Here is a 21649-nt window from a genome sequence, read left to right on the forward strand (position 1 = left end):
GTGAAATTTATCATTCAATAAATTTAGTCCATATACACAGAGCTTCCAATCTGCTTTTTGGTGTATCATTCTTAACTATAAATGGATAATCAGGGAATGTAAAATATCCGATGAAAACTTCTAAGAAAAAGACAAAACCAAACATTCAGAAGAAAACAGACAATGCAAGGTATAAAGGTAGCAAAATTAGATTAAACTAGAATAAAAAATCATAATATTCTCAAGGAACAGAAGATATTGTATTCCAAGAAATGAAAACAAGTTGCTGTTTAAAAAGGTACTAGGATGGAGTTCCCGTCGTGGCTCAGTGGTTAAGGAATCCGACTAGGAACCATGAGGTTGCAGGTTCAATCCCTGGCCTTGCTCAGTGGGTTAAGGATCTGGCATTGCCGCAGCTTGGATCCTGCATTGCTGTGGCTCTGGCATAGGCAGGTGGCTATAGCTCCGATTCGACCCTTAGCCTGGGAACCTCCATATGCTGTTGAAGCAGCTCAAGAAATGGCAAAAAGACAAAAAAAAAAAAAAAAAAAAAAAAGTACTAGGATGTGGAGAAAAGGGAATCCTCCTGCACTGTTGGTGGGAATGTAAGCTGGTACAACTACTGTGGAGAACAGTATAGAGGTACCTTAGAAAACTATACATAGAACTACCATATGACCCAGCAATCCCACTCATGGGCATATATCTGGACAAAACTTTCCTTGAAAAGGACACATGCACCCGCATTTTCATTGCAGCACTATTCACAATAGCCAAGACATGGAAACAACCCAAATGTCCATTGACAGATGATTGGATTAGGAAGACGTGGTATATATACACGATGGAATACTACTCAGCTGTAAAAAAGAACTAAATAATGCCATTTGCAGCAACATGGATGGAACTAGAGACTCTTATCCTGAGTGAAGTTAAGTCAGAAAAAAAGACAAATACCATATGATATCACTTATATCTGGAAGCTAATACATGGCACAAATGAACCTTTCCACAGAGAATAAAATCATGGACTTGGAGAATAGACTTGTGGTTACCAAGGGGGGTGGTATGGGATGGATGGGTCGCTTGGAGTTAATAGATGCAGACTATTGCCTTTGGAATGGATTAGCAATGAGATCCTGCTGTGTAGCACTGAGAACTATGTCTGGTCACTTATGATGGAGCATGATAATCTGAGAAAAAAGAAGGTATACATGTAACAAAAAGAGAAAAAGCCATTATCTTTATTTCATAAACTCTGCAGATGAAACTAATTTTATGTATTAAAGGAAATATGTATTTCCTTTTTCTTCACTTAAAGTAAATGCGTTTTTTTCAAGATTTTTTTCATTGTAAAAAATAAATAAAAAGGTACTAGGAACCTACAGAAATCCAATAAAAGACTCTTGTAAATTAAAAATAAAATAAAAATGTACAAGATCAGTGGAAAATTGAGGCAAAGCAAACTCTCAGAAAAGGAGGTAAAACGAAACGTAAAATAGGGTCATTTCAGGAAGTCTAACATTCTACAACAGATTAAGCAAAAAAGCAGAAAAAAAATGCCAAGAAATATCCCAATGGAAAGAAGTGTCCAGATTTTAAAGCCCCCTCCCCCCGCAAATGTCCAGTACAACAGATAAAAATGAACTACAGGAAAGCATATAACATTGTTCCACTGTCTTCCAGAGGGAATAAAACAGGTCATTACAAAGGATGGGCGATCTAAGTGTCAAGATATTTCTCAATAGTGTAACCCAGTGTTAGAATTGAATGAATGGAATAATGCTTAAAAATTTTTTTTGAGGGAAAATGATTTGCAACCTTGAAATCTATATCTAGCCAAAGTATTAAAGTAGAAAAAGACATTTTCAGACATTCAAGAGCAAAAAAAAATCATTCCCAGCTTTCTTGGGACTAATGTGCTCCAACAAAAAGTAATGAGTAACCTGAGAGAGGAAAACATGGGTCATGAAATGTGGAAAATGGAGAATCCAATGTAACAGAAATTCAAGGAACCCTCGAGATGAGGATAAAAGAAGGCAAAAGCTGTTCAGCAAGCCTGGGGAGCAACCAGTCCAATTTGGAGCAGGAAGATGGAAGGCTCCAACAGGGATATCCCCAAGAAAATGATGAAACAGAGTATGTGAAGGAGTTGAATGCATTGAGAGGATAATTGCACTTTTTAGAATAGATTAATAATGGGATCCTAAAAGCTATGCAAGCAAAATAATAATAATAATAATAATGAGAAGGAGAAGGAGAAGAAGAAGACGAAGATGAAGACGAACACGAAGGAAGAAGAAGACGAAGAAGAAGAAGACGAAGAAGAAGAAGACAAAGAAGGCAATTATCAACTCCAGGGAAAACAAAAATGAAAATGGAACCACAGTAAATTATTAACTATCTTAGGCATGCAATGCTCCTTTTTTAAATAATAGTTTTAGTGAGATAAGGCTTACATACCATAAAATTTACTTCTTTATAGTATATCAAAGCTCCTTTTAAGAAAGTTCCTGCTTAATTTGGGACTTTTCAGATAATTAAGCATCTACAGTGAAACATACAACCATGATCCAAGAGATGAGCATACGACTTAAGCTGCTCATCATAAGTGGACACTATATGATCCACAAAGTCATGAAGTCAGATGTGACCAGCACTGGACTACCACTGAGAGAAGGTCTTATATAGGATCAGGCATTGATGGGCACATCATCGTAAAATGCCTAGGGCTGGTTATGGCCACAAGTGCCCAGACATGACCTCAGATATAACTGTAGCTGTGTTTTCCTTGAGTCTAACCTCCCTTGGTTTTTGCCACTTTTATGAACCCCATTCTCTAGCCTCTCTGTCATTCTTCTGGGCTACTTCATATCTTTCCAGTAAATTCAATTTCAGTGGTTAAGTTAGCCAGAATTAATTTATACTCTTTGTACCAAAGAGCCCTGACGAATATAAAGAGATGTAAGTTTTAGATTATTTTTTAATTTTAGAAATTTTACAAATTCAATTAACATGCAAAAAGACAAATATATAAACTAGCATTTATATTCATTTAGCATTTACCCTTAAGTTTTAGTATATATCACTATAAGTGTTGATAACAAAGGCTAGAGTTCTTTGGTACCTCCATTCTTTTTCATGATCTAAATGAAAAGGCTTCTTAAACTATTCTCATCTGTTACTGTTGTTTAGAATTCTGTTTTTTCCTGACTTTCCATACTTATTTTAATTATTCCTTTTTTTTTTTTTTTTTGGTGGGCTTGGTCGAGTTTGACATATTTTTACTTTATTTTCTCCTCTGATAGCTTTCATTCTTAGAGTTACCTTTGGCATTTTAAAGGGCCTGTTTTATTTAACATCTCTAGAGTTAATAAAATTATTTCCATCTTCGCAAACAATACAAGGGGCTTAAAACACTTTAACTCCAATCAACCTCTGATCCAGTTTTACAAGGCTTTGCTGCCCAATACCTATTTCAAACCCATAAATCAGGTATTATTATTGACTGCACAGTCAGTGATATTTGTTTATTTTTGCATGTATTTATTTATTGATTGATTGATTGATTGTCTTTTTGTCTTTTAGGACCACACTGGTGGTGTATGGAGGTTCCTAGGTTAGGAGTTGAATTGGAGCTGTCGCCCCTGACCTACGCCACAGCCACAGAAATGTGGGATCTGAGCTGTATCTGTGACCTACACCACAGCTCATGGCAACGCCAGATCCTTAACCCACTGAGCGAGAGGCCAGGGATGGAACCCACATCCTCACAGATGCTAGTCAGGTTCGTTAACCACTGAGCCATGACAGGAACTCTGCTTCTTTTTTAGATTAACTATTTTTACAGGGTACTCTGTTGTTACTTATCCTTGCATCTTAGACTGTCCCTTTAGGATCAGATTTCTGCTTAACGAATGCATTCTTTTAAAATTATCTTTAAGTGAAAGTTTGCTGATAGTGAAGTCTCCTGGTTATGCTCACCTAGAATATCTAATATAATAGTAATTAATATTCATTGATCACTTAGTATGTGCCAAGTTCTTTTTAGAGTACTTTACATATGCTAACTCATTTAATGCCTCACTTGTAAGGCCGTGACCCTCCCGATACAATCTGAAAATATCCTTGTTTCACCTTTGAAATATTTTTTCACTAAGTATGCAGTTCCAGGCTGACAGTTATTTTCTCTGAGCCACCCGAAGCTAATATTCCATTATTGCTAATACTGTCAGTTTTCATTGTTCCTCTTGTAGATCTCTTCTCTCAGTTTTCTTTCAAGGTATCTTCCTTACCTTTAGAGTTCCAAGGCTTTTCAACCACATATCTAGGGGTGGTTTTTTTTTTTTTTCCTGCTTGGGATTTGTTGTGACTCCAGATTCTCCAGGATTCATGGTTCATTGATTCTGAAATAGTCTCAGCCTTTATCCTTTGCATACTACCTGCTATTTTTTCCTATGGCCCTATTTAGATATATGCTATACCTTTTCAATATACCCTCTTTATTTCTTACCTCTATTGCATATTTTACTTTTTTTTCATTTGCTCCCTGCTTTATTCCAGGTAATTTCTTCAGATCTCTCTTCTACTTTACCTGTTGGTCCCATTCCACAATGTTCAAATGTCAATGAACACTGACATTTTACATTTAAAATGATTTTATATTTAACTTCCAGATATCCTATTAGGTTGAACCATATGAAATTGCCAATACTTGACCATTTTTGACCAATAAAATTTGTTTTATATGGTTCAATCTAATATTTGGTTCTTTAAAATAAAAAGAAAAACTTTTTTGAGTTCCCAATGTGGCTCAGCAGGTTAAGAACCTGACTGATATCCAAGAAGATGTGGGTTAGATCCCTGGCCTTGTTTAATGGGTTAAAGATACAGCATTGCTGCAAGCTGCAGCATAGGTCACAGATGTGGCTTAGATTTGCCGCTGCTGTGGCTGTGGTGTAGGCCAGCAACTGCAGCTCTGATTGGACCTCTAGCCTGGGAACTTCCATATGCCACAGGTGTACCCCTAAAAAGAAAAAGAAAAAAAAAACCTTTCATTCGAAAAGATACATGCACCCCTATGTTCATCGCAGTACTATTCACAATAGCCAAAACATGGAAACAAACTAAATGTCCATTGACAGATTAATGGATTAAGAAGATGTGGTAAATATATACAATGGAATACTACACAACCATAACAAAGAACAAAATAATGCCATTTGCAGCAACATAGATGCAACTAGAGGTTATCATACTAAGTGAAATAAGTCAGAAAGAGAAAGACAAATGTCACATGATATCACTTATATGTGTAATATAAAATATGGCACAAATATACCTATCTACAAAACACACTCATGGACATAGAGAACAGGCTTTTGGTTCCCAAGGGGGGAGTGGGGAGGAAGTGGAGTGAATGGATAGTTTGGGGTTAGTGGATGCACACTATTACCATTAGAATGGATAAGCAATGAGGGCCCTACTATACAGCACAGGGAACTATATTCAGTCTCTTAGGATAGAACATGATGGAAGAAGTATGAAAAAAAGAAAGTGTATATATATATATATATATATATATATATATATATATATATATGACTGGGTCACTATGCTGTACAGCAGAAATTGACACAACACTGAAAATCAATTATACTTTAATAAGATAAAATTTAAAAAGTTGTCCAGGTACTTTTGCTAGTTTGTTGTTTCTAACTTAGTTTTTCATTTCCTGTCTTATACCTTTAAGTATATTTAAAAACTTAGTTTATATTCTGTGTCTGATCATCCCAAATGATGCTCTGTGTATCTGATTCCCCAGTAACTCTCCCATGTGTACTCATGAGTTTGTTTTTTTTTTTTAATGGGGTGATGCCTATGAGGTCTTTGTGGGAATGTTAAGTTCCAGGTTGAAGACACATCATTCCTCTGCACAGAATTTGCATTACCTCTGTCAAAATCAATGTGAATTAATTTTTCAAATCACATAGTCAGATGAATATAAACCCCACTCTTGTATAAAGGGTTACTGGTAGCTGTCCCCATGGGGGCCCTAACTTTAACTCTAGGTTTGGGCTGCTGGGGATTTTCCTCACTTTCTTACAAGCTTAGTTCTACATTTCAAGTTATTTTTGCATATTTCATCTAGTATTTTAGGAGATTTTAGCAGGAGGGCATTCAGGATATCTAGTCTACGACAAGGCTTAAAAACAGACATCCACATTCACATGACTTGAAATGTGAGCAAGCTTAGCTCTGAGTTGATCGTGACTTTCCCTGAGTACTTTAAAGACTCCTTTGTTTCCTGGAAACTCCAGTTGCTAATAAGTACTTTGTGGTTAATCTGTCTTTCATGTTTTGGGGCTTTTAAGATTTCTTATCATCTTTGATTCTCTGCAGTCTCATTATTATGTATCAAAGTGGGAATTTTTTTTTTCATTTCTTGATACTAGGAGTATTTTTTTCCGTAAGTTTTTGTAAACAATTCATCTAATATCTTGCTTCTCTGCCATTATTTCCACATCTCTTCACGTCCTTTTCCCCAAATTGCCAGCCTTCTATGGTTTGATTCATTTGTCTTCCTCAGCATTATTTTCAAGTCACCAATTCTTTCTTCAATTTCCTATAGTTCATTCTTTTATTTCATTGACTTTTTAAAAATTTCTTGGTTTTCTAATGAGTTCTTTATAATACACACTTAATCTTACCACATTCTTGCCTATTTCTATCTCAAAATCTCTAGCTCTTTATATGGAGATTATTATTTCTTCAAAGATACCAATAATACTTAAAGTATTTTTCAGATACTTTAAACTAAGTATTTTATATTGTTCTTATATTTTAATTTCATCTGGAGTAAATTCACCTTTCAACTGTTCGATCTGTGGGTAACCTCCCTAGTACTATATTTTTTCATGTGGTTTGGGATTTATTGTGCAGGCTTGATTTGAAGGGGTTTTTCTCTCCTTCCACCCCCTTTTCTCTGTCTCTGATCCCTTTCTGACTACAGTTTTGTTTGCCTCCATCTAGTGCTCCAGGGTCTCCAGTCTACAACCAGGTCTTCTATGGACAATGCGGCACTATAAGGACATGGACAATCCAACCACTAAGCTAACAGGTAATGTGGGGCTGCATCTGGTCCCAGGGCTCTATTTGAGCCTGTCTTCCATCTCCACAGGTGAGCAGTCTCAGGTAAACAATGGCTTCAGGTAGTGATCAGCAGAAGCTGTTTTTTGCTTTCTTTCATGAAGAAGCAAAGAACACAGGTCCTTTACCATGAACTAAAAGAAGGATGTTCAGTTTCTGCTAGCTGTAGGATCTGAACTCTCGTCTACCCCAACCACTTTGGGGATAAAGCCCAGAAGAACCACAGGAGCGGTTTCACTCACCACTTCCCACTTCTGCTCCTTTCCTAGCCTAGGTAGCTATTTTCTTGATGTTTCCCTGGTTATCTTGTCTCCGTTTTTTATACTATAGCTTTCACTGATCTGTATCTGGATCAGAATGTGAAATTAAAACACCATCTTCATGAGAAGTATATTAATTAGTTAACTTATTGATTAGTCTCTTAACATCTAAATTTCTAGTAGCTTCAGAGGGGATGGGTATCACCAAAAATAGATATACAAGTCAACCTTTGATGACATTCAGGCTACATGGCTAAATAATTAGAAGGCTTTGGTTGCACAGTTCAGCTTCAGTATATAACTTCTTTGGAGTGACTTTGGGATGATAAATCTTCTAAGCAAGTATATAACTAAAAGGATCAATTAGTGGCATAAGGGACTGGAAATGGAACAATTTTTATTCAAGAAATGGGTAACAATTTCTCATAGGCAGACATGAACTAAATACATTTTTTTTTAAAATTCAAGGATTGGGTAAGTTCGAGTTGGTACAGGGACACATTCTTGCCTTATTGCTTTCTGACTTCCCTGTCTAGCTGTGTTGAATCCTGTCATAGAAGGAGGCTCTTCTTGGACTAGTTGGACCATTATGTAACTCTGCATGTTTCTATGAACTGCTGGCACTCTCCTGGAAAAAGCAAACTCCAATAATAGCAGAGATTCAGCAGTTATAGGACAGACCGATGGGCGTAACCCCTTAAGAGCAAATAAACATACAACACCCCACCTTGGAGAGTTCAGGCTAATACATCAAATACATTTGCCTTTGGGTAAATAAAGATCTACCGACTGTCCAACCCACTCTCACTGGTAAGTTTCACCCTGGGGTGATATTTTACTGCTATTGCCCTTGGAGTCAGTAAATATTTGTACGGAAAATATTGTGCAACACCCTGGTCCTGTTATTCCTGCTGGTTTCTAGAACCTAAGACATTTTTGTAAACTTACCTTTATTTTGGCATCAACCCTTTGTCTCTGCTGGTTTTTTTCCAATATAACTCTCAACCTTCAAAAAGTTTATTAAGTTTGCAACTTTGAAATGAGGAATAGTGTTTCTCTTCACAGAAAAACAGACCCTTAATTTTGCAAAGGGGCCAAGACATTGTGTATTCTTCCCAGCTTGAAATTTCTGTGGACAAGAAAGACGCTGCTGAAGAAGATAATGTGCAAGACGTCTTGCTGAGGCTGAATGATGAGGGGAAGGGATCCTGCCGATAGGCTGGTGTGTGAATAAACCAGCATGCTTCCTTCAGCAGCCTAGAGAAACAGCTTGTTGTTCAATCTGGCCCTGATTTGATGAACAAAGGAGGGACAGCACTGCAAACCAAACTCAACCCTGCCTTGGTTTCCTGGGCAGGTCAAGCAAAGGCTGTTGTTCTTAGAACTAAAGCAAACCCTGAACATTTCAAACAACACACGAGTAGACATGAGGATAACTGCAAAAAGACTAGGCAGAGTCCTGGAGACATGAGTGGCAAGTGCAACCTGAAAGCACTACTCAACAATGAAAGACAGGAGCTGAAAGGGATCTCAGTGAGCTTAAAGTCTAGCACTTTTCATCATTACTCAATTAGGAAACTAGGCCCAGAGAGCTAAGGGACGTGCCTGAGATTCCTTGGTGGATGTAGAACTAAGGCTCCAGTCCATGTCCTTGACCTATTCCCACTTCTCTTTGGACTATTAAGACTTACCCCCTACCAGGTGACTAAGGTTAGGATCTCATTTCACATTGTTGGACTTCATTATACCTGTGAGAAGAGAGCCCCTGATGTGCAAAGGTCTAGAAGGCATGAGTGAGCAGGAGGAGCATGGATCATAGTGAATAATTTATTATTATTATTATTACTATTATTATTTTTGTCTTTTTTTAGGGCCACACCCATGATATATGGAGGTTCCCAAGCTGGGGGTGCAATCGGAGCTGTAGCTGCCGATCTACATCACAGCCACAACAACGCAGGATCTGAGCCATGTCTGCAACCTACACCACAGCTCATGGCAACGCGCCAGATCCTTAACCCACTGAGCGAGGCTAGGGATTGAACTTGGGTTCTCATGATGCTAGTCAGGTTTTTTAACCACTGAGCCAGGACAGGAACTCCATAGTGAATAATTTAGTGTGGCTGCTGGGCAAGTTCCTCAGGGTGAGTGCCTGCCTCTGTGTGTGTGTGTGTGTGTGTGTGTGTGTGTGTGTGTGTGTGTGTGTGTGTGTGTGTGTGTGTGTGTGTGGTGAGGGTGGTCCTGACAGGAATTATAGTTTAAGAACCTAAAATCAGGGTCACAAAGGACTTTATAGGTTGAACTGTTTCCCTGAAAAAGATGTTGCAGCCCCAACGCTAGTACCTATGAATGTGATCTTACTTGGAAGGATCTTTGCTGATGATCAAAGCAAAATGAGGTGACTGGAGTGGGTCCCATTATGAGTGGTGACCTTATAAAAAGGGGAACTTTTGATGCAGAGACACACAGAAGGAAGATGGTGTGAAAACACAGGGAGAATGCCACCCACAGGCTAGGGGCCACTTGTGGCTACCAGCAGTTAGAGAGAAGCACAGATCAGGTTTGCCCTCATAGCCCAAACACCTTGACAAGGGACATCTAGTCTCCAGGTCTGTGGGACAATAATCCTCCGCTGTTTAAGCCACTCAGCTTGGGGTACTTGGTTATGGCAGCCCAAGGAGACAAACGCATGAGCCAAAGTAAAGAATGTTGACTTTCCACAGGTAAAGGGAAGTCACTGGAGGGTTTTCCGTGGGAGAAACAGTGCCACACAGTCACTGTGAAATTTACAAGGATCTTTCAGAGCCACCTGCGTGCATGTGGATCAGAGCAGGAGATACAGAGGCAGGAGTTTGTTTAGAAACTGAGAAACCATTCAGCCAAAACACATCTGAATCAAGGCAGATAGGACGGGATAGGAGAGATTTACAAAACATTGTGAAGTACACTGTCTAGAAGGCCATGTCCATGTTTCTGGTGGAGAAGTGAAGCCAGAAAAATCCCCTTAGTGTGAATCCACTCCAAAAAAGGATTCATACGATAAATACCTTGATTCTATAATTTTTAATTTAATTTTTCCAGACTGAGTCCAAATCATACATCTCCCACCATTTATCATAAAATTAGAGTCCCTTTTTTTCATTGCCCAGGATTACATGGAGATTGAAATGGCACCAGACTAACAGTTTAGTTTATGTTAATAAATAAACACTTCTTCCTCTACACTTCTCCTGGCCAACTTCCACTCATCTTTTATGTCTCTACTTGCAGAGAACTTCCTCAGAGAGGCTTCCTCTGACCACCTGCACCCAATCCTCAGCCCCCACCAATCTATCCTAGGTCCTCATGTCATTCTGGTTCCTGAGATTGTCTATGTTTCTTTATAGCATGTATTATAATTTAAGCAATATACATACTTCTGTTTTGGTTTGCTTAACTCTTCCTACTCCATCCCAAGACTCAAGTTTAAGGAACCAGTTCACAAAACAACATAGAACATGATTCCAGTTTCATGGGAAAAATACACTGAGACATTAAACTATGTTTTTCACCTCCTGGATTTCCCTTGTCCCTTACCCTGGTTCAGACAGGCAGTTTCCATCTTACATAGCCTCGAAGAAGGGATGTGGCAGGGGAGGGCAAGAGAAATTCTGGCTTTTCCAAAAATGTCGGAGCCAGTGGTTCCAAGAGTAGAATAAGAAAAAACTGAGAAACCTAGATAAGTAATTTGGAGTCCTAAGGGTTTTTTTTTTTTTTTTTTTTTTTTTTGGTACTTAACACGAGTGCAATTTCTCTAAAGATAAAAGGGATGCTCCAAATAGATATATACTACTCTCCATATACCCGATGTTTTGGAAGGCTTGGGACAGACTTGACAAAGTGGGCATCGTGACCCCAAGTTACATCAAACCTTCGTAATACTCCTATTGGATGGTCTCTTTTGCAATTGTCTCCTATTGGATGGTCTCTTTTGCAATTGTCTCCTATTGGATGGTCTCTTTTGCAATTGTCTCCTATTGGATGGTGTCTTTTGCAATTTTCTGCTAGTATTCTTGTATGGATGACTCTGGCATTCAGTAAACCTGAATGCCAGAGTCAAAGGTAAAGAGAAAAGGAAAAAAACTGGGGGCTGGATTTGGGAAGGCCTTCTGTGAGAAGTCAGCGATGCCGAGTTATGATCTTCTGTCACCAGCAACACCCAGGGATAGAGGAACATGGGTGGAAGTGGGAGGTCCAGGGAAGCAGATCTCCCTATGCTGTTCCTGGGCCTAGTCCACCCATGTGAGTCCGTAGATCTTTACCGCCTCATCTCAACTAAGCACAGCGAGGTGGTTCTAACACAAGTCAAGACATTCCCCCTATTTCCTTAGGTCAGAAAGATAGTAATGGATGTAAACCCCTGTGCCTGGCTCACTGCAGGAGTGGTCTCCCCAAGGATAAAGCACACACTGAGCTGATCTCCTCTCAAGGCTGTGCAGGTTGGAGACCAAGACTCAACAAGGAAGGGGCGCCTCTCCAGGATGCAGAGGCTGGATCTCTAGGAAGCCCTCACTATTTGATCTTCCACCTCACCATCCTCAGACCACTAAGGCAGGAGTTTCTTCCTCAGAGTCAGCACACCTCATGGAATGAAAATCAGAAGGATCAAGAGAATTCCAGAAGCACAACTCATTTCCTGAATGCACATAAAAACCTATCCTTATTCCAGTATGGCAGAGGACACAATAACCTTTCTCAATTACTTGGGGTTCCAGACATAACTAAACTCACCATTAGTGAATCAAAGTCCCTCATTAGATGGGTGATGTAATTACTTAGAGGCAGGAAAGAGAATCCGGAAAAGAGAGAGAGGAGATGATTGAGAATGGGCTCTAAATATTTGGCCACTGATTCTTATCACAGAAGAGAGGTTAAGATGATAAAGGTAAAGAGAAAAGGAAAAAAACTGGGGGCTGGATTTGGGAAGGCCTTCTGTGAGAAGTCAGCGATGCCGAGTTATAATCCTCTGTCGCCAGCAACACCCAGGGATAGAGGAACATGGGAGAAATCTCTTTCCTGATGATAAAAATTTCCAGCATCTTATAAGGACTTGAGTAAGGAAGCAGATTAACTTTTAAAGTCAACCTTTAAGGAGTTCCCATTGTGGCTCAGTGGAAGTGAATCTAACTTCCATGAGGATGCAGGTTCGATCCCTGGCCTCTCTCAGTGGGTTAAGGATCTGCTGTTGCCATGAGCTGTGGTGTAGGTTTCAGATGAGGCTTGGATCCCACATTGCTGTGGCTGTGGTGCAGGCTGGCAGCCATGGCTCAGTTTGACCCCTAATCTGGGAACCTCCATGTACCTCGAATGTGGCCCTAAAAAGATTAAAAAAAAAAAAAAAGTCAACCTTTCAGACCAAGGCGACCAAAAATAAGTCCATCTCACCTACTCTTTGGGGCCTGTCACATTACATCCCATGATCAGATCTAAAGCAAGTCAGTGGGAAGGGTAAGAAGACACTGGTCTGAGTTCTAGGTAACACGGAGGAGATCACTCAGTCATTCAAATGATGACCAAGTCATTCAACAGACTGAGCACATGCTGTGTACCAGGGCCAACTCGATCTCAGATCCTGTGCTCTTTGATGCTGCTTTAGGCAAAGACATGCCCTGGAGGAGACAGGGAGGAGAATGAGAAGGAAACCGCAGACCTCATGGTTTTGCCTGAGGCAGGCCACTTCGTGTCTTTCATGGTTGAGACAAACAAAAGTCAGGCTAAGCATACTGCTCACATGGCAGTATGTGTGCCTCCTAATACGAATCTGGCTGGGGCATGACATGAACAGAGACGAGGGAGCCCTGAAGCAGGCCAGGCTGATCCACTTTGGGTGACCCCCGCCAGTCTCAATGCACAAGCGTGTTCCTCCATGGAAGAGGGTGTTAACATCCAGAGAGTGTGTCCTGGGGACCGAGACAGCACATACCTGGGTGGGCAGGGTTCCGTGTTACAAGCCTGGCTCATGGCTGGAGGGCGATGGACCGTGTCACACAAGGTGTCATTGACCGTCTGCTGGGTCTGGATGTGCAGGCACACTGCAATGGCTTCTTGACGGCCTGGAGGTTGGAAAGAGACAAAAGGCAAATGATTCAGAATAGCTTCCTGTGGGAAAAAGGAAAATAGGGTCTTGGAACTTCTCGGCCAAGTCACTGCCCTTTGGACTGTATTGTGTGGCTGCAGGCTGCATTTCCAGGTACACATGGTACAAACAACTTGGCCTTTTTGAAAGTCTCTCAGTTTCTGACATTGTCTCAGTCACCTTTTGAGCCCAGCCTCTCTAGTATAGTCTTACTTTGAGACACTAAGGAGCACCCCCCGACTCCCCAACCACCTTCAGTCTGATCTGCATTCCAAATGTCCTCAAAGGTATGTTTGAGGAGTTCCCTCCAATGAAACTTCAAAATCTTCCTCCTAAACATACACAACAATTTCCCTAAGAGGAATTTTCATATCAGCTCCTGAAGAATAACACTTTCTCTATATCATTGCCCTCTATATCATGTGCTAAGTTTTTTTTTTCCTTTTTAGAGCCACACCTGTGGCATATGGAGGTGCCCAGCCTAGAGATCAAATTGGAGCTGCAGCTGCAGGCCTACACCACAGTCACAGCAATGTGGGATCTAAGCCACATCTGTGACCTACACCACAGCTCACGGCAATGCCAGATCCTTAACTTGCTGAGAGAGGCCAGGGATCGAACCCGCAACCTCATGGATACTACTAGTCAGACTCATCTCCACTGAGCCACAATGGGAATTCCCCTATGTGCTAAGTTTGAGGTATGGCCCTTATTAAAATTTTCATTATAGCTTGAGTTTCTGTTCACTATACTATAATTGGTAATATTTCTATTACTAGTAAAAACATCAGCAAGGCCTCCCATTGTGAAAGTGCTTTGCAGTGTACAAATACATTATTTGAGCCCAGTGTAATCTCATGAGGTCAAAAGAAGGGTATCGTTATCTCCATTTTATTAATTAAATAACAAGGGCACAGTTGAGAGAGAAATTAAGACAGCAAAAAAAAAAAAAGGTAGATTCAAAACTAAAAATTAGGTTTCTCACCTCCTGATTCATTCAGTGGTCTTTCTTTTGTGCTCTAGAGATTCCAAAATGTGAGAAAATAGAATGTATACATGTATGTGTAACTAGGTCACCATGCTGTATAGCAGAAAAAAAAATTGTATTGGGGAAATAAGAATTACAAAAAAATTTTTTAAAAGAAAAAAACAAAACAAAAGGCAATTCAGTTGACTGGCTTCCCAAAGCAATGACTGCTCCTTGTTCAAACATGAATGTTCACAGGCACATTTTTCCTTGGAGGCCAAACAGGTCTGTCTGACCCTGAAGTCCATGTCTCGACCACTATTTTTTGTCAGTTGAGACAAACAGAATCTTTGGGAAATCAGAACTGAACAAAATATAAATCAACCTTTGGATGAAAAAAATCAAATAAAAATTTTAATAGCAACTGTCTGTGCTATTTGAAATATGCAAATGTATTCAGTTTCATGCAAGAATGTGTGTTCCATTATGTTACAAGATTGTGGTTCTTTTTTCCAAATGCCATGTTTCAATTCAACCATTTTACAGTATTTTGCAGAAGGCAGTAAGGGCCAAAAGTATATATATATTTGTGATATTCAGTTCTATTCCACTAAATTTTCTTCTGCTTTCTTCAGCTGTAATCTTATGCTCTTGGCCATGACAGGATTCAGTCTTAAATGTCCATGCATCTTCCTTTTTTTTTTTTTTTAAATAAACACTGGCTAGCATGAAATACAAGGAGACACTGCTACAACTTCACAACTCAAGTCTTCACCTGCAAATGTCAAATTTCCTTAGTGACTTTCCAGGGACATAGATGTTCTAGCAGGTGTCATTTCTTTTTAATCTGAGGAAAATTCAGTTATCTTTCACATATATTTTAATTTGTAATTGAAATTCTTCCGAAAATACACTCAGAGACCATTTTGGAACTGGAGAGTGAATGGGTGGACATGAAAACATCAAAGTTATCTCATTTTAACCATTTTGATGGAATTTCACAACACCTGGTGACCAACTTTTGTGCCTTAAAGAAAGTTTACTCAAAAGAATGTAAAAGTTGAATAGGTGACTTAGGATATTTATTGAGGTAGAAGGTAGTCCCAAAAACAGCCACGAAAGTATCTCCCATCCCACATACTGGACCAGCAATATGACTTCATCATTTTCACTTCAGAAGGTTAGAGCAAACCGTTATCTTCAAAAGTAGATATAAAAATTATAAAAATAAGTTTACTTCATCTTTTACGTAACAAAATCTGGGTGGCAATTGCAAATATGCATTTAGAAGACACAAAATAAATCAAGTTTTAAAATTCCAATGTAATTTTTCTAATAAATCCCTTTGGTAGCACGAGGCAACATCCTTTTCTTCACGTGTAACTTCTGCAGCGTCATAATAAGAGGGTTATTTTTTTTGGCAAAAAAGTATCCAAAGTCCACATCCAGAAATGAATTAGTAATTAAAGGGTAAAAACCCAGACTTTAAGAGGGGAAGCAGAGCCAATAAATGAGCTAATAGGTTAGTTTGAGTTGGGTTTCTTGCAAACAAATCTTGACTGATGCAGTATGCCAAATAACATCTCACACACACACACACACACACACACACACACACACACACACACACACACACACAGAGCAAGAAATACCCAGAACAACAACAACAAAAAACCCTATAAGTCAAAACCTTCAAGGTACCACCCACCATTTACTATATCAAATTGTAAAATAAATGTGGGAAAATTATTTGAATAAGAAAATAACATTGATTTAGTAACAAAATAGCCTTGATCCCTAGCAATAGATGTAATAAGCTCTTTTTAAGCACCAGTGGAACATTAACACACACTGATCCTATACTTGTCTATAAAGAAAACTGGACTTACTTCCAAAAGCCAAATATTATGCAAGTAACATTCTCTGACCATAACAGAGCGCAACTGTAAATGAATAATGAACAATGAAACCCTCTAAATCCAAACGTTAGAATTTTTTAAAAAGTCATTTCCTACAGAACTCCTAGGTCAAAAAGAATGACTAGATTACACATTATTCATAGCAAAAGGAAAAAAAAGAGGGCGAGAGATAGAGAAAAAGACGGCTTAAAACGACCTGAGATGAACAACTTTTGGTGATAGTGCTAATATCATTATGAAATGGATGACTTTTTTAAAAGAAAATTTAAATTCTAGAACTCACTTAAAAATTAAGATCTTGAGGAGTTCCCTTGTGGTGCAGTGGGTTAAGCATCTGGTGTTGTCACTGCTGTGGTTCAGGTCACTGCTGTGCTGCAGGTTTGATCCCTGGCCCAGGATCTTCCACATGCCATGAGTGCAGCCAAAATTTTTTTTAAATTAAGATCTGAATATAACAATAAGCAGGGTATAAACCTACAAATGATGTTAAAGACACAGCCACAATGCTTCCCCCCTAATTCTGCACCATTGCCCCCCACCCAGGGAAAAATGGGGACTGAATTTGGACAGTTGGAGGAACAAATTCTTTTAAACCAATAACATCTACGATATGAACTATTTAAGGTTAATAAAAGGTATAGAAAACTCCAATTCATCTTACAAAACTAGTGTAAGCCTGATGATGAAGTCTATAAAAGAAAAAAAACAAACAAACACCAGACCTACTTCATATAGTGTTGCCGTATACAGTGCTGGATGACAGATACAAGTCTAGGGCCATCTTGAAAAGAACGGTTGGCATATATATTTTCCCTCTGCCGATTAGCCAAATGATAGAGTAAATACTACTATAAACTCCCAGGTAATGAAAAAAAGGAGAAACATAACACAGTGTGGACTCAGAGGAGTTCCATTCTTGGTGTTAAATGGAAAGTTTTATAGCATTCCAAATAAGTGAAGGTTTTTTTAGGAACCAATTGGGGAGACAGCTGGTAAAAATTAAGGATTGTTGAAAGCCATTTGGCCTTGTGGAGGGCATCATAAACATCACTGGAGCCTGAGAGGAAGTGACCAATTATATCAAGAGTAGCTGGAAGAAACTACAGCTAGAGGCTTGTTACAATTTGAAGGGATGTGAAGAGAACAAAACAGTGATTGCTAATGTACCATGTCGGGAACACATCTCCATAGGGAGTATGTTCAAATGAGCCTACAGTGGGCCAATTCAACTTTTAGTCCCACTTTCCCATTAACAGGAAGGCATTCTTATACCCCACCATGTCCCACCACCTACATACATCAATATCACTCATATTTATACATGCAAAATCCTAAATTAAATACTAGCACATTGTGGTTAAGTCAACAGTATAATAAAAGAATAATACATTGTGACTTCAAACATCTGTGCATTCACCCATTAAATCATTCACATACAAATATTCACATGCATCAATCGGAAGCAACTAGATAAACCCAACTACCTTCATAGCCAGCCTCGCCTTTCTCTGTGCTAGTTTCATGTAGGAGCTGCCCTGCCAATTATTTAAGACAAACCGGCTTTGGGTTTCATTCCCATCCACTGTCTTAGGAAATGTGTTGATTACTTTAGCTTTCATTTTCATTCTGTTGCTTTCTCATTGCCTTTTTAAAAATAATTTTTATATAATGATTTTTATTTTTTTCCATTATAGCTGGTATACAGTGTTCTGTCAATTTTCTACTGCACAGCATGGTGACCCAATTGCACATACATGTATATGTTCTTTTTTCTCCCATTGTCATGCTCCATCATAAGTGACCAGACAGAGTTCCCAGTGCTGCACAGCAGGATCCCATTGCTCATCCATTCCAAAGGCAATAGTCTGCATCTACTAACCCCAAGCTCCCAATCCACCCCACTCCCTCCCCCTCCCCCTTGGCAACCACAAGTCAATTCTCCAAGTCCAATGACTTTTAAATGTACCCGAGACCCTCTGACATTACACAGCTCTCCCTGGACCATCATCTCCCTCTTCTGACCTTTTCCCTCTCTTTATTTATTTTTTTTAATTACAATTTTCGCCACAAAATAATCTATTCTATTTATCTTCATGTCATCACCTATCACTTTTCCTTCATCCTTCCAAGTCTGACTCCATCTTCAACACTCCACCGAACTGACTCTGTATGTCACTGGTGACTTCTCTTTGCTGAACCCACTGCTGATGCTCAGTTCATCTCACTTAACCTCTCAATGCCCCCAACACAGCCAATGTTGGTGTCCACCACACCACTCCCTTCTGGCTTTGCTCTTACCTCACTGACCTCCTCTTTTCATTGACCTGTGTGGCTCAATGCCATTGAATGTTGAATTTCCTCAAAACTCATTCTTAGACCCTCCATGCCTCATAGGTATTCTTTTCCTGAATATTGGCATCTATGCCCATGGCTTCAGTTCTCTCCATACACAGAGGAATCATGAATGTATATTTCCAGTCTAGATCTCGCTATGTCGTTTCAGAGTTACACATTCAACTGCCCATTTAGCATCTCCATTTGGAAATCTAAAGGCATCTTAAAATCACTGTGTCCACAATGAATCTGTCAACCTCGACCTCCTGTTCGACTCAGAAAAGAATCCTAGGGCTCAGACCTGCCACCTCACTTCCCCTTCCCCACCCAATCAACAGCTTTTTACCTTCTCAACATCTGTCAAAGACATCTGCTTCTTCCATCTCCATCATCATCACCACTCCAGCACAAGATCTTGCCTGGATGGTCTCCCTTACATCTGTTATTATCCCTTCACATCCCTTTTCGACAATACAACTGGACTAACCTTTTTGAAATAAATAAACATTTGATCAAACTCCCACTTTGATGACTTGAATGGCTTCTCATTGATCTTGGAATAAAGATCCAAATCAACATGATGTGTAAACACTTCAGTGCCTGGTCCCCACACTCCTCTCTAGCATGACCTCACATGAAACCCCGTCTTTCTCAGTACTCCAGCTGTGCCTGACTTCTTCACTCCTGAAATGTCCTGCGTGCCTTCCTGCCTCCTAGGGTCCTTCCACATGATCCTTTTTTCTGCTGGGAATTCCTTGTGCCACCCTCTTTAACCTCTATTTTGTTTAATTATTTCCTCATCTTTCAGATTTAAGTACAAGTAACAGTTCTTAATGGAAGCTTTCCTTGACTTCTCTGATTGGGTCAAGTCCCTCCAATTATATGCTTTTATAGCACCATATATTTCTTCTGTAGCTGCTGTAACCATCTGTAACTTTACATAGATGTGTGTGATTATATTAACACATTGCCCCCACTAATGTTTAGTTTCAAAGGTAGGAATTCCTGAATCCCTATCACCCAGGCCAGTGCCTGGCACAAAGAAACATGCAAGAAATATTTGTAGGGTGTTTTTAATGAAACAACAGAGCAATTCCTGCTATAGTCAAGACCATGGCAAGGCTGGCATTATTTAAGTAAGCTGATTATTTACTGCTGTTCTTGAAAATCTAGACAATGCAATAAGATGTGAAACTGAAACAAGATCAACAACTATTAGAAAGAAAGAAAAGTATCATTAATTGTAAATGATTATTTACTTGAAGAATTCAAAAGAATGAACTCAAAAACTATTAGATTCATTAAGGGGTTCAGCAATGTAGTCAGATTTTTTTTTCTTTTTATGGCCACACCTGCAGCATATGGAAGTTCCCAGGCCAGAGGCTGAATCAGAGCTACAGCTGCAGGCCTACACCACAGCCACAGCAACACCAGATCTGAGCTGCAACTGCAACCTGTGCTGCAGCTTTCAGCAATGCTGGATCCTTATTCCATTGAGTGAGGCCAGGGATCAAACCTGCACCCTCACAAAGACAATATCCGTTCCTTAACACAGTGAGCCAAAATGGGAACTCCCAGATTTTTTTTTTTTTTAATCATATTCTTGGAGTTCCTGTCATGGCTCAGTTGTTAATGACTCCAACTAGGAACCATGAGGTTGTGGGTTCAATGCACTGTAAAGAAAACTTTTCCAACTTTGTTCAAGAATCATATTTAATTCTTTCATTAACCCTCATGAAATAGGTATGGTTCTTCTCATATTCTAAAAATAAACTTCTGCAAACTTAAGGAGCTAGCCCAAAGGGAGTGGTAGAACTAGAGTTCAAAGTCCATATTATTAGAAAATACAAAAGTGAAAAACTGAAAGGTCATAATTGCAACAAATAATATAAGATACACAAGAAAAACTTTCTTTGGTGGAGATCATTTTTGATGTAGTAAATGACAAAACCTTAGCATAGGATATTAAAAAGGTAAGCAAACTTTCAGGATGTATACACTCTCTCTCTCTCTCTCTCTCTCTCTCTCTCACACACACACACACACACACACACACGCACACACGCACACGCACACACACACACACACACACATAAACACACACAATGCTGCATACATACATACACTCTGGAAGCTGGAAATTGAATACGTCTGGATTCTTCATACTTTTGGAATTAAAAAAGAATTATTTGTTGCTACCTCAGTACAATGCAGACTTATTAAAGGTTCTTAAGCATCAGTAATTAGGACAAACTGATTTACTCTTATTTCCTGTATGATGATGTCAAGGCAAGCTAGAATATACAAATACGCAATATCAGGATGTGACCAAAAGTTTATCTTTTGGGAAATCTATAATTTTCATGTGTTATTTTTCTACTAGAAATAGGAATGCTGAAGAAATAACTATCTGCCTATGTAAATTCTACTTCCCTGTGGTTTTTCAGTCATTGCAGACTTTCCCCATCCTTATCCATGGTAAAGGTTAAAGAACCATGTTCCAAACCACACATAAGTGGACTTGTAGAGGGTGAGCCTCTAAAACCACGTTAAAATGGATCACAGAGAGCTAAGTATCACTGCCTTTAAGTGATGCAATAGAGAGTAAAATAAAAATAACCAAAAGCTATGCTTCATCAAGACAAGGACCCTGTCTCCATTTCATACCCTGATAGAACCCAGGGCACAGAACCCAGGGCAGAGCCATGGAGTCTAGCACAGAGCAGGTTTCCTGCATTTTTAAAGGATTTTGGTTTCATGCCCAAGCTATCCAGTTTTATAGAATTTAATTACTTATGTATTTATAAAGAAATTTTACTTTTTGCAAAATTAGGAGGCTTATTATGTGCACTTACAGCCCAACCAACCCTCTCTAAAGAGTGACAATTAAATTTTTCATTATCTTTTTTCTTTTTCTTTCTTTCTT

General features: G+C 39.2%; 1 protein-coding gene across 2 annotated transcripts in view; it reads right to left on the reverse strand.

The window, feature by feature from the left end:
• The window catches only part of ADAMTSL3 (ADAMTS like 3), a 357500-nt gene that overhangs the window by 95311 nt on the left and 240540 nt on the right, over positions 1-21649 (reverse strand). For both annotated transcript variants that reach the window (XM_021098873.1, XM_021098874.1), the window contains exon 17: positions 13351-13480. In XM_021098873.1, the coding sequence (XP_020954532.1) occupies positions 13351-13480 (130 nt within the window). The remainder of the gene's footprint in view (positions 1-13350; positions 13481-21649) is intronic.

Source organism: Sus scrofa, chromosome 7, assembly GCF_000003025.6.
Source record: "Sus scrofa isolate TJ Tabasco breed Duroc chromosome 7, Sscrofa11.1, whole genome shotgun sequence".
Lineage (NCBI taxonomy): Eukaryota > Metazoa > Chordata > Mammalia > Artiodactyla > Suidae > Sus > Sus scrofa.